Source organism: Corythoichthys intestinalis, chromosome 18 (genome assembly GCF_030265065.1).
Source record: "Corythoichthys intestinalis isolate RoL2023-P3 chromosome 18, ASM3026506v1, whole genome shotgun sequence".
NCBI lineage: Eukaryota > Metazoa > Chordata > Actinopteri > Syngnathiformes > Syngnathidae > Corythoichthys > Corythoichthys intestinalis.
The window spans coordinates 30126341-30139786 of NC_080412.1; the positions used below are offsets into that span (position 1 = coordinate 30126341).

The 13446-nt window shown below is 39.9% G+C and overlaps 1 protein-coding gene across 1 annotated transcript in view; it reads right to left on the minus strand.

The window, feature by feature from the left end:
* Positions 1 to 13446, minus strand: part of si:dkeyp-23e4.3 (rho GTPase-activating protein 7) — a 135515-nt gene that overhangs the window by 17219 nt on the left and 104850 nt on the right. Inside the window, exons 4-9 of the mRNA XM_057821018.1 lie at positions 12782 to 12845; positions 12113 to 12687; positions 11234 to 11411; positions 10614 to 10937; positions 10221 to 10555; positions 3727 to 3903 (exon numbers count right to left, since the gene is read on the minus strand). Coding sequence (XP_057677001.1) covers positions 3727 to 3903; positions 10221 to 10555; positions 10614 to 10937; positions 11234 to 11411; positions 12113 to 12687; positions 12782 to 12845 — 1653 coding nt within the window. The remainder of the gene's footprint in view (positions 1 to 3726; positions 3904 to 10220; positions 10556 to 10613; positions 10938 to 11233; positions 11412 to 12112; positions 12688 to 12781; positions 12846 to 13446) is intronic.

A 13446-nucleotide genomic window follows, 5' to 3' on the forward strand; every position in this document is an offset into this window, starting at 1 on the left:
AATCTGTGGAGGGAGTATAAAGTCCGTGTTGCCCAACGACAGCCCCAAAACATCACTGCTCTAGAGAAGCTCTGCATGGAGGAATGGGCCAAAATACCAGCAACAGTGCGTGAAAAGCTTGTGAAGAGTTACAGAAAACGTTTGGCCTCCGTTATTGCCAACAAAGGGTAAATAACAAAGTATTGAGATGAAGTTTTGATATTGACCAAATACTTATTTTCCACCATGATTTGCAAATAAATTCTTTAAAAATCAAACAATGAGTTGGGTTTTGTTTTTTTTCACATTCTGCCTCTGCTGGTTGAGGTTTACCCATGTTGACAATTACAGGCCTCTCTAATATTTTCAAGTGGGAGAACTTGCACAATTAGTGGTTGACTACTACTATATACTTATTTTCCCCACTGTAGATGAAGTTGCGCTTAGAAAAAAATATTTACCATTATTTAAAAAAAAATCAGCCATTGTATACAGTTACTCACAATGTTACACATTACTTGAGTATTCTTTTCAACGAATACTCTTTTACTTGTACTTGAGTACATTTTTGAATGACTTAGTTTTACTTGAGTAATAGCATTTAGAAGTAACGCTAATCTTACTTGAGTAAAAAATTTGGCTCCTCTACCCACCTCTGCTAACTACAACACAACAAATAAGATGCTGGGGTGGCAGTGAATGACTTGACCTGATCTAAAATCACAACTTTTTTGCAAAATCATTATTTAGTATGATTTCTATGGGGCCAAACAGACGTTCCTGAAATCTGCTGTTGTCCTGTTTTTTTTTTGTGTTTGTGTGGAGGCCATCAAACAGCTTGGACATTCGCAAAGGAAAGCATCTAAATCCTCAACATGGCACTATGTGTTTCCTTTGATGGAAGAGCCAAATGAACAGTTTTTGTGTGTGGGTGTGTGCCACGTGGATGAATATGTGCAGCCTGGAAAAAGCATCAAAGACTAGGACATTTCACAACCTTTTTTTCCGCCTGTTTTTTTAATAATCGCTAATGAATCTCTTGCACGGCTCGCCATCCTGTTTCATGGTCGCGTTGTGAAAGCCTTCCAGCTCCCTTTTCATGTTTGCGCCATCCCTTCCTGTAAATCCGAGTGTGCCTCTCGGAAGCAAAGCGGCAAAGAGAGCCTCCACCCACAATCAGCCGGATTCCTGAAAAGACGATTTTAGCATTTTTGGCTTCGCACGGGCGCTTCTATCCTCGACAATAGGCCACGTGGCTCCTTGTAAAATCCTGTTACAAACTTTCAAAAGTGGCACTTTTGAAGTGGTGCACAATAACCTCCTTCCAAAGCAGAGGTTATGTGTCAGCAATATAGAAATAGTCGGTTTAAATCCTGTTTTTACCCCAAAATTAAAATTGAATACATCATCTGACAATATACAGTATTGTATACACAAAGATGGATGAACTCTTGTCTTTGCATTCAGTGAGCGTAAAAAGGAAGACTGAACTCGATTTAGTATTTCAACCATTAAATGGTTTGTAGGCCTGCTTTATTTATTTCGAGTTTTGTTTTATATAGTGAATGATAACTCAAGCTTTTTGTTGTTTTCTTCTTTTTTCTCAAAAAGTAAAGTTAGTTATTTAAAAGAGTATTCTTGTAGAAAGGATTATTACCTTGTATTTGGGGACTGACAGCACAAATAGGGGGAGAGAAAAAAATATCTAAGATGGAATTTTTGCACTTTATTTACTTTTGTTCAACATTTGACAATTATCTAAAACTTGATCTAAGATTTCATACAGTAGTCTCATGTAGAGTTGTCCGATAATTTCTTTTTAACCGATAAATCAAAAAATCTAATAACAATATATGCGTTCGTGGACATAACATATTTATTACTTTTCAATCATTTATTGTTCCTTTAATTTTTGCACTTTGAATGCAAATGGTGCTCACGTAACAAATCTCAAGCATCTTAGTTTGGAGACATCTAAAGGTCAATAAGGATAGTGCTGTGCTAAGCTGTGACCAGCCCTAGGACAAAGGAAGAAGGCTTCTACATTCACGTTGATGGTAACATGCATATTGGCCCAAAACCGATAATGAAAAACCAATGTCGATATTATCCGATATCATTTTAAAATGCTATTATTGGCTGATATTATTGGCTACCTGATAATACTCTCTGGTAGAGATGTCCCGATCGGATGGCGATCGATCGGGTCCGATCACGTCATTTTCAAAGTATCGGAATCGGCAAAAAAATATCGGAGATGCCTTTTTTAATACATATATATATATATATATATATATATTTAATTAAATTGTTTTCTAATTGTATTTAACGTTACAGACATAATATGTTACACTCATCCAGAGTCTTTAGTTTAGGCTTAAGGTAGGGTTATCAAATTTATCCCGTTAACGGCGGTAATTAATTTTTTAACAAATTTATCACGTTAAAATATTTAACGCAATTAACGCATGCACTGCACGACCCACTCACGCATTGTCGCGTTCAATCTGTAATGGCGCCGTTTTACCTGTATAGAGCTAAAAGGCAGCACAAAATGAGTAGAGTGAATTTTGGCAGCCTTTGGAGCCATTTTTTAATTGGCTAAAGCCTTACAATCCCTCTCCCTACGATTAGAAATATCATGGGAAGCAATGTGGGGAAGAAAGGTAGTAATTGATCTTTTTCTTAACGCCCTATGTGATTTCCCAACGCAGAGAAGATATATCATTTGGTACCACTGTGCACAGTCATGGTTGCACTTCCCATCATGCATTTGGGCAGAAGTTAAATGGCTACAGTATCATTTACTGAAAGCTCAACAAATACACTAGATGGCAATATTTAGCCACAGTATACAAAGTCACATTTATCCTTTAAGAATTACAAGTCTTTCTATCCGTGGATCCCTCTCACAGAAAGAATGTTAATAATGTAAATGCCATCTTGAGGATTTATTGTCATAATAAACAAATACAGTACTTATGTACTGTATGTTGAATGTATACTGTATATTCGTCCGAGTTTTATTCATTTTTTTCTTAATGCATTGCCAAAATGTATATGATCGGGAAAAATGATCGGGAATGATTGGAACTGAATCGGGAGCAAAAAAAAAAAAAGCAATCGGATCGGGAAATATCGGGATCGGCAGATACTCAAACTAAATCGGATCGGGAGCAAAAAAACATGATCGGAACAACCCTACTAATAAGTACTTAAAATTAAAATGGCTGCCAAAAACAACACTGGGTGTTACTATCTCTGTGGCTTATTGTTCTGTACGGCTTGTACATGAACAAATATTGTTTTTGTGTCAAATTTGTAGGCTGCGGCTTATAGTTATTTGCGCCTTATAGTCCAAAAATTATGGTACGTGAGGACCTCACTTGCTGATTGTTGATGAAAATTAATGGTAAGCAAACACAGTACTTTGCAGTACTCAAAGCTACTATAGCAACAAAAACTGCTTCAGATGATTCTACATTTTTACATTACATTATTTCCAGGGTATGATTTTTCAATGGTTTCTTTATGTTGCCTTTTACTGTCATTTTACTGTCAGGAAGCCGGGCTGCACCTGAGCACTGAATAATAGATGACTTTTCCAAATAGGCTGTCTAAAATATTTTTCTTTAATGCTCACGGACCAGAAAATGCTGTAGCATTTCCATTTTGTTTTGTTGATCATCATGAAAGTGTTGGAATTCAACCTCTGCTGCAAAGCCTTGTACTGTGTCGTGACTTTACCAGCTCCAGCCTTGCTTGCTGGATGGCGAGTGCTTGTCCATCAGGGCGCTGAGTTTAAGCAAGGCTAGCTTCTGAAGGAGAGCCAACTGGGAGACGGACTGGTTTTCTACACCCGGACTGGCTGGCAGGGAGGGCAGGCTCTGCTCACTGGACCAGTGCAGCTGCTGACTCACTCGACTGAAAATATGGAAAAACAAACCAACAAAATAAGCCAATAAATTACACTACATGCCTTTGAGTATGCTCTGTTTTTCTATGCTGTGTTAGAGTAGCAGCTTTTGGAATATACTTATAACTAATAAGACGTGAAAATACATTAAGTGCCTGGAGCATATAATATTCCGCTCAAGGGCGGATACCCCGGGAGGGACGGGTGGGACACCTCCCCCTCGGCAACTAAGTAGTCCCCCCAATAATTTGGAACCCAAGAAGTATTTTAGGAGCTGTAGACTTCAGTCTATTCAGTTCTCATTTCAGTCGCTCAATAATGTGCTATTTAAATATTCAAATCTTTCTCTCACACCTCTCATTGCTGCAGAATTGGGTGAAACGTTCACTCAAGTTCTAAAACCTCCCATGAACTAAAATCTCGCGATTCAGACTGTTTTTCTCCTGCATTGTTCAAAGGTCTACTCTCCATTACTGAGTGCTGTTAAACTAGCTAATAATAGCTAAGCATAAGGTGACAATCACAGAATGAGAGGAGATGCCTGTAATAATTATTTCTGTCACTCTAAACAGCTAGCTGTCTGGATATTAATAGCAGAAATACCGTATTGGCCCAAATTTAAGACGGCCCTGATTATAAGACGACCCCCTCTTTTTCAAGACTCAAGTTTGAAAAAGACTTTTTGAACACCAAATTAATTTTTATACAGAAAATAATTACAGTACATCCGAAACAAATGATTTCTCACAATATATTTGAGAGAAAAAGCATGTTATTTTGCTTCATTCAAATCTTAATATCTGAACATTTAAAGATGTAAACTAAAGTGCAATCACAAGTGAATGGCTTCTGGTTTTTGAAATGTAAATAAACCAATCTATTGTGATAAAACAACAAAATTGCAATAACTGCATTAACCATCAAAGTGAAGTCTAACTGTAACTGTAGTCTTGAAACAAATCTGAATAAGGAAAAACATTGCAATAATGCAAACTGGTTATACTTGAGAGAAGCTGAGATCTGTCATGACAGAACATCGCTTCAATGATATCTGGCGCCATCTAGCGTCGTGAATGGGTATAACGTATAGACCGCGAATATAAGACGACCCCCTCTTTTTCAGTCTTATTTGAATGAAAAAAACACAGTCTTATATTCGGGCCAATACGGTAGTTCAGATTTGAATGACATTTTAGATTTATCTCCAGGAAGGATATACTATATCAGGTATTGATGGTTTTTGTATCCAATACAGGTATGGTGAGTACAGCATACAACATAAAGAGTCATACAGTAAGTATCATTTCTTATTATCATTAAACTGCAAGAAAGGTTTAGAGACTGAAAACGAGTAGCATAATATGATACTATTCATTGAGAAAAGGGGAGTACAGTATCTGATTATGAGAAATCGATAAACCGACTTAGATTTTTTTGGCATGATAATTAGTTTATTCATCGCATGGTGACATGTTAATTTCAATCATTTGGTTTTAAATCTGGACTCAGCCCTTCTTATGATAGATACTAGTTTCCCTGTATATAGATTAAAAGCGACAAATTGCAGTTAAATATGTTGTATAACATTTATCATTATCCCCACAATAATTATTTTCTAAAATTTTACTGTTTATTGCCCCCCAACTTTGAAATTGATCTCTGCCCGTTCCGCTAAGAGGAACTACACTAGATATATTGCTTTTTAACTGCAGCGATAAATTTACAATTTTTTTTTTTTTTTACCTGTCCTGTTCAGCTGCTTAGACACAGAAAATAGAAATCTGAGTGTCCTCATGCTCTGAACAGTTTTAATGTATCACATTGGAGTTTGATATACTCCCATTGTAATTGTTCATTATGTTTTATTTATTAGGAGAAAGCAACGAAAAGGATGGGGTTATTGGGGGGACAGAAAGGAAGGAAGCAGACAGAAGAGGAGAAGAACAAACAACAAAAAATGCAGGTAGTCCCCGGGTTACGACGTACTCGACTTAAGCAATTTTGACTTTACGACACGACATTTTTTTTTTTTGCGCACAAACAGTACCAAATTGTACTTCGCAGGATTTTCTACTTTGCTTTATTAATGTGAAGTCGTTCAGCTTAACAGACAGCAAACAAAGCAATTGTGCTTGTTGAAGCTTTTTACTAATTTTTTTTTACTAATTTACTAATTGATGAACTCACAACTGATCGACAATTTCTAAGTGTTATGGCCAATCAATAACTCTTGGGAAGAAAGTTCATGTGAAAAAAAAAAGCTCATGTAATGCAATGCGCAATGCCTACTCTACCATGTTTTGATTGTGCGTCCTTGGCAGCAGGGGAGGGGACTTGATAAGCATATGCTTTTCCCGTCAGCCCTGGTCTTTTAGGTTCTTTCTTTCTTCAGGTTAATCATATCACATCTTGTAACTGTCAATGATACCGATGATGATGACAATAAATAAATAAATACACTTCCTTCACTTTTAACACACATATGTACACGTCTGTTCAAAATGACACGCATTTTACTAATAAAACACTCGACATAACTCGACTGGTGTTCAAACGTAGAAGCAGCAGATTGAATTTTCCTAATTTGCATCACAAAAGTTCGCTAGCTTAAATGCTACTGATGCTAACGTATTTACAATTCTCATAGCAAATCGCTCACACATAACTCCACAATCTGTAGCTCTAAACTTAATTACAAATGCATACACAGACATATATTAGCTGAAGCAATTTACAGCCTTATGGGGCCAAACCAGGGTCTAGCTATCCTTTATCCATGAGAGACATCTGAGTGCTCCTGTATGGAAGAATTATTGAATGACAGTCCAGCAAGGCCCAATGCTGCCACCAGACTGTAGTGTATCCCCACCATCAAACAAAATACAATACTTTTGGGATAGTTATTTTGAAGTTTTAAAGGGTTAATTCCGACTCACACAGAAATTCGGGTTACATCGCCAGGCTACGAACGGAACCCAGGGACTACCTTTACACTATTACACGCCTACGCTGCCTATGAACATAGTGGTGCTATCGTTGGCTACCGTAATTTTCGGACTACAAGCCGCTACTTTTTTCCTTCATTTTGAATCCTGCATCTGATAATCCAGTTCGGTTTATTTGTTGATTTATTTGGGTTAATAGGCAACACATGCTTCCCTGCATGCATTGCAGCACTACAGATGTAAATAACAATCAAAATTCATGTTCTGTGCCAATTATTTATCCAGTTATGTTCCAGTTGTTTCATTAATTGCTTATTATGGTATTTGGTAACACTTTATTTGACAGTGGCATCATAAGACTGTCATAAGATGGTCATATTTATGACATGACATGACAGATGTCATTAGGTGTCATCCAGTAAATTATGTTACGAACTCCATTTATGACCAGCTTGGATCTTTTACATCCATTCAAACGTGAGAAAATTTGCTTGACAACACTAAATGACATCTGTTATAAGCATTCATTAATGTCATGAGCATGAATGCATTAATGAGCATTAATGCCAATGTCATTAATGACAATGAGCATTAATGCTCATGACATGACAACATTAATTAATGTTCAAAACAGCCATAATCATGTTTAAGGCACGGAAAAACGCATTACCCGGAAATATACAAGTTTTATTTTCAAATAGACAAGGAGGGTATAATCTGAGAGGGGAGTTAAACTGTATTCTGTATGTAACTAGTATTCTTGTATATCCATAATGTGATGCATGTTTTCGAAATAAATTCAATCAATCGATCGATCGATCGATCGATCGATCGATCGATCGATCGATCGATCAATCAATCAATCAATCAATCAATCAATCAATCAATCAATCAATCAATCAATCAATCAATCAATCAATCAATCAATGTCATAGTTATGATTGTCTAGTGTCAGTCTTATGGCGCCACTGTCAAATAAAGTGTTACCAAATACCATAACTAGCAATTAATGAAACAATTGGAACAGTAACTGAATGAATAATTAGCACAGAACATGAATTGTGATTGTTATTTACATCTGTAGCACTGCAATGCATGCTAGGAGGCATGTTGGACGACAACAGTTTTGACAGAAGGTGGCAGAAGAGGTTGACTGTCTCTCCTAAGGGAGCAGTGACAGCCAAATGAAGCTTCTTGACTCAATAAAGCTTTGCAGCCAATTGGTTCAAAGCTTCATGGTTGTTCATTTGATCTTCTGACCATCGTATGATACCAGTGTGTCAAATAATGCGTTCCCGGTTAATATCTTTTGGTGTAAATATCCCATAATACAGTGAGGACAGTTGCGGCTTACAGTCCAGCGCAGCTCATCTATGAACAAATTCCGTTTTCGTGTCAAATTTGGTGGGTGGCGGCCACAGGCGGAGTTTGACTTTTGGTGTAGGGGGAGCACAATATGTTGATGACCCCAAAACTCAGTGCCAGCAATAAAATTACCTTACAAGAATATTCTTAATAATGAGTTGAAAATGTGCGTTTTTGGTTTCCCATCATTCTTGAGGGGAATTTTAAAATCAGGCTGCTTAGGTTATACTTTTCGCCAAGATCGTCATCCATTGAATATAGTACGCCTACCCGTGTCGTGCCAATGTAGTTACCCCTGTCTGGGTGGAGCCACTGCATTGCACTGATTTGCTTTATTTCCGTGTTTTGGTGATGTAGTTATCGACGAGGTTTTAAAACATGGCACATCCATCAAAATTTAAAAAAAAACTTTTTTTTTCTGTAGTATACCCTAACATACGTTCTGAACGTTACAAAAGGCAATGTTTCACTGTTTTACTCGTGAGATGACCAATGACTGTTCTTACTATAATTCAAGTCCTGTATGGAGTTTCTCCAGTTTAGTAAATCCAAAATATATAACTGTGGTTCTTTTCTAGCTTCAATTAATTGTTTAAGTCGACAACCTTCATAACTAATGTGTGCGCACGCGCACGAGACACAATTTTTGACGATGGTAACTACATTGGCAAGACACCGATGGTGGCTCTGTTGTACAGTTAGCGTCTTTAGTGGAGCAAATTGAAACTCCGCTCACCATTTTGAGGTTGGTCACTAGCGTTTCATGGTCCACATTTTCAATCCTTGGTTCTTGCTCAGTAGCAAAATTATGTGTATCCATCTTACCTTTTCGGTCCTCAGGTAGTTTTGGCTAAGCAAAGCAAATGACCGTCTAAGGCAGACATGTCCAAAGTCCGTCCCGGGGGCAAAATGCGGCCCGTGGTCAAATTTCATCCGGCCCCCAGCCTCTGTCATAAAATCAATAACGTCTGGCCCGCACACAGACTTAATAAATTGGTCAGCAGTAATGCTACCAGCATATGAAGTAGCTTACACACTAAATGCTGCTCCTCATTTACCCATTTAAAGGCAGCAGCACTCTAAACAACATTACCTCGTGTGACCCTTTACTCCCAATTTTCTAAAATGACGACAATCAAATAAAAAAAGTTGACTGCGACGGCCGACGCTTCATAGATAGGTGGAAATTGGACTATTTCTTCACTAAAATACGCAACAACTGTGTCTGCCTTTTTTGCAAATAGACAGTCGCTGTTTTTAAAGAGTTTAATGTGAGGCAATATTACCAAATAAGACACGGTGACATGTACGACAAGATTACAGGGAAGATACGTAGCTAGAAATTCAAGCAACTTGAAGCTAGTTTAATTTCACAGCAGCAGTATTTCGCAAGAGCCCGAGACTCGAAAGAGAACGCCACAAAGGTTAGTTGCGAGATTGTTGAAATTATTCATTTAAAAAAAATAGTGAAGCAAATGTGACACACAGAATGGCTTGCTAAAATTTGCTTAAATATATGCTTCTACGTAAAGGATGTCAGCCAAGGTCGGCCCCCCACTTTTTTACCATACCAAATCTGGCCCTCTTTGCAAAAGGTTTGGACACCCCTGGTCTAAGGTGCTAGTCACATAATCTGTAGGAAAAATAATTTTGACCTTTTATAGACAATATTTTCCCAGAAAATTCTGAATTTTAAAATCATATACTGTATAGGAAAGTCAATTACATGCAATGACACTTTTTGGCCACCGGGGTGGGGGGCCTGGGCCCCCTAGCCTCCCCTGATAATCCGCTTATGGTGGCGGCGTATATTCAGGTGTGCCTTATAGTGCGAAAAATACGGTAATTATACCTACCCCTGGACAACGTGTGGGGGAGGCTGATAACCAAGGATACAAGTTAGAAGTTAATTATTTTTCGCATTTTCCCCCTCTAACAGTCAATTGTTCTTTGTTTGATTCATATACGGTATTTCTTGTTGTGGTAGGAGACAAAAAAAAAAAAAAAGTTTCCACCTGCTCTTGTCTTGCGGCGATCTGCTCTTGGTCTCGTCTTCACTAACTGATGACTTCTCGCAATTCTCCTCCTCCTCCTCTTCCTCTGAATGCTGCACTTGCAGGTGGATGTGGGCAGGGGAAGAGGGGCAGGGGGAGGTGGCGGAGGAACCGTTGGCAGGCGAGTCTTGGGAGCAGGAGGATGTCGAAGAAGAGGTAGAAGAGGAATCACGCTGACAGTTTTCATCGGACAGACTTTCGGTCCAGGTGGAGACCAGGTGCTGCAAGTCATTGATCCTTTCCAAAACTGTATCCAGTGCTGAGAAAACATCCTCGCCTCCCAACAGTATAGTTACCTGAGAAAGTATGAGAGAATTATTATGCAGAACTAAAGGATGGTAACACAGTACCTACCTCATCCCCGATCCTCTCCGCTTCGCTAACACTCCCTCCGCTGCCACCTTTGCTTTCAGACAGCAACCGCTCATCCGGCATGTTGTCGTAGATGCTCAGACGGTGGTCCGGCGGGACCGGCGAGGCGCCGAGTGACGACGGGCCCCGGCGTCGCCCCTGGTAACCATGGAAACTGCCCGTCCTCCAATTGACGGAGGACTGATCCAAAATGTGTTTGTGGGCGAGGGAGGTGGGAAAGGTGCCGGGTTTGTGTCCGTGGGGGATATGGAAGAGCAGGCTGTCATGGCTGTTGTTGTTATTGTTGTTGATTTGGTCCTTGTAGTCCTGATAAATTGTAAGTTAAAAGGTAAAGTCAAACTTCAGGGGGATCTTTTATGGAAAATGATGTAAAAATAGTCAAGCCCATCCAGCCAGTGTGTTTCTGAAAATGTTGCTTTGAGCAAGTTGCAGGGAGTTTTGCCAAATGCTGTCATCATAAAGTATGCAAAACAAATGACAGAATAATTGCCCGAGGTCAGAACAGCATGGAACAAAATTAACAACCCAAAATTGAGGTATGTATGGTAAGTGATTAGTTCAACGCCTTTCCAGGCATCTACATGCAACTGATTTGTACTTACCGGGCTACCAGCTCGGTTGTTATTGCAGGTCACCCCCTCTCCTGTTTCTGTGCGTTTGCAGTTACTCCGGACACGTGTGACCGGGCTTGGCGTGCTGACGACACTGCTGCTCTCTGAGTGGCTGTTGCTGCTGCAGCTGCTCATGGCATGTGGGGACGAGGGTGAAGAAGATGTACAGCTGGGCAATGAACATAAAAAAAAGTCAATGTCGATACATGATTACGAAACCCCTTTCACAATTGTATCCCGGTAAATTCCCATGTAAGGTGACATGGGAATCACTCGCGTCATTGCTTTCACGCATGTTGTCCCAGGAATGACGTGGGTTTGACACTTTCACAGACTTGTCCCGTGTTGCCCAATGGAGCTCTCTGTACGGGAAAGGCTGCTGGCGTGGTTTTATAACGCGGTCATTACGTCATTTTTGGTCGGCATTGGGTGTCACAATGTTGGTCAAATCGTGTTTTGTTACAGAGCTGGCTGTGGGAGCGATACCGACGTCGTAACTGCAGCCAATTAAAACACATCAAGACTGTATTTAAAGGCGATCCAAGAGAAGGGTGCCGAGATATTAACTTGCTGGGCACCAGTGTTGGGCACGTTACTTTAAAAAAGTAATTAGTAGGGGTGTAACGGTACACAAAAATCTCGGTTCGGTACGTACCTCGGTTTTGAGGTCACGGTTCGGTTCATTTTTGGTACAGTAAGACAACAAAATGCTAAATATAAATGTGCTAGTTGTTTATTACACACTTTTGTGCTTTCAACAATAGGAACATTAGCCTATACAAAGCTAGAATTCAGCTACAAAAGTAGCAGGTATTTAAAGATAATCCAACAACAATTTGTCTTTCAGACCTTTCAGTTACCAATCCTCACCTTGACGGGCCCCTTTCCCCCGCTGGAACTCGGACTACTCCAGCCAGACTGGCGTGGTTTCTCGACGCAGAAAGAAGACCGGTTGGTCCTCTCAACCTCAGTTTTTCCATCTTCCTCAGAAGGCTGGTACCCTTCTTGCGGAGCGGTTTATCCATGACACTGACTTCCAGACTCATTGTGGATGATCCTCCAGCGCTTCCTCCACCAGGTGACGGGGGTCCGCTGAACGATATGTCCAGGGATGGAGTTTTGTTGGAAGAGGAACAACGAGAGGAGCTCCGGCTAGTGGCCGGGTCATCCATGGTGCTTCTGTTAGGGTCGGTGTCTTCTCTTGGACTCTTCTGATTTTGGCTATCGCTCTCAGTGCTGCTTGAACTGCGAATGGAGCATACGTCGTGGTGGTCTCGGCCATCCCCGTTGTCACGAAGGGACACATTCTGTGAAGTGTTTGAGATGTCGGATAAATGGAGAAAATCCTCAGAGGAGTCCAGGCGCCGCCATTGTTGCAACTGCCTGTCGAGGGTCCACCTAGGGCTTATAGCGTAGAAATCGTCTTCGGTAAAGTCATATTCACCCTGAGAAAAAAACATTACATTTTCATTGCTCGAAACTATTGCGCAGCACCGATATGAGTTTAAATGAATTTCTCCATTTATCTTAACAACTCACTTGATGTTTTGCTTTCGGAAGATCTAGCCTCATCTCTGCACATTTGTTCAACGTAATCAGTCGCCTGCAAGGAGGAAGACCAAGTTAGTTAAGAAGTGAAGCTTCAGCTCACCTGGGAAAAGAGTAGTGTTGTGTTATATACTGTAGTTTGCTTGCGAGCGAAAAGTTCTTCCATTATCTTTATTGCTTATCGTCACGAGAATTGCAACTTACTAGTGTATGGGCAGGAGGCGAGATACACCCAGTTGCTAGCTGAGCAGAGTGGAATTTTATGCTAACTTGATGTTTCTGCACAGGGAGGTGTAGAGCTACAGGATTTTCAACATTCAGGCAGCACAAATACTCTCTTTCTTGATTACAAAATAGTAGGGTTGTTCCGATCATGTTTTTTTGCTCCCGATCCGATCCCGATCGTTTTAGTTTGAGTATCTGCCGATCCCGATATTTCCCGATCGGATTACTTTTTTTTGCTCCCGATTCAATTCCAATCATTCCCGATAATTTTTCCCGATCATATACATTTTGGCAATGCATTAAGAAAAAAATGAATAAAACTCGGACAAATATATACATTCAACATACAGTACATACAGTGGGGTGAACAAGTATTTGATACACTGCCAATGGGAAAACCCATTGGCAGTGTATCAAATACTTGTTCTCCC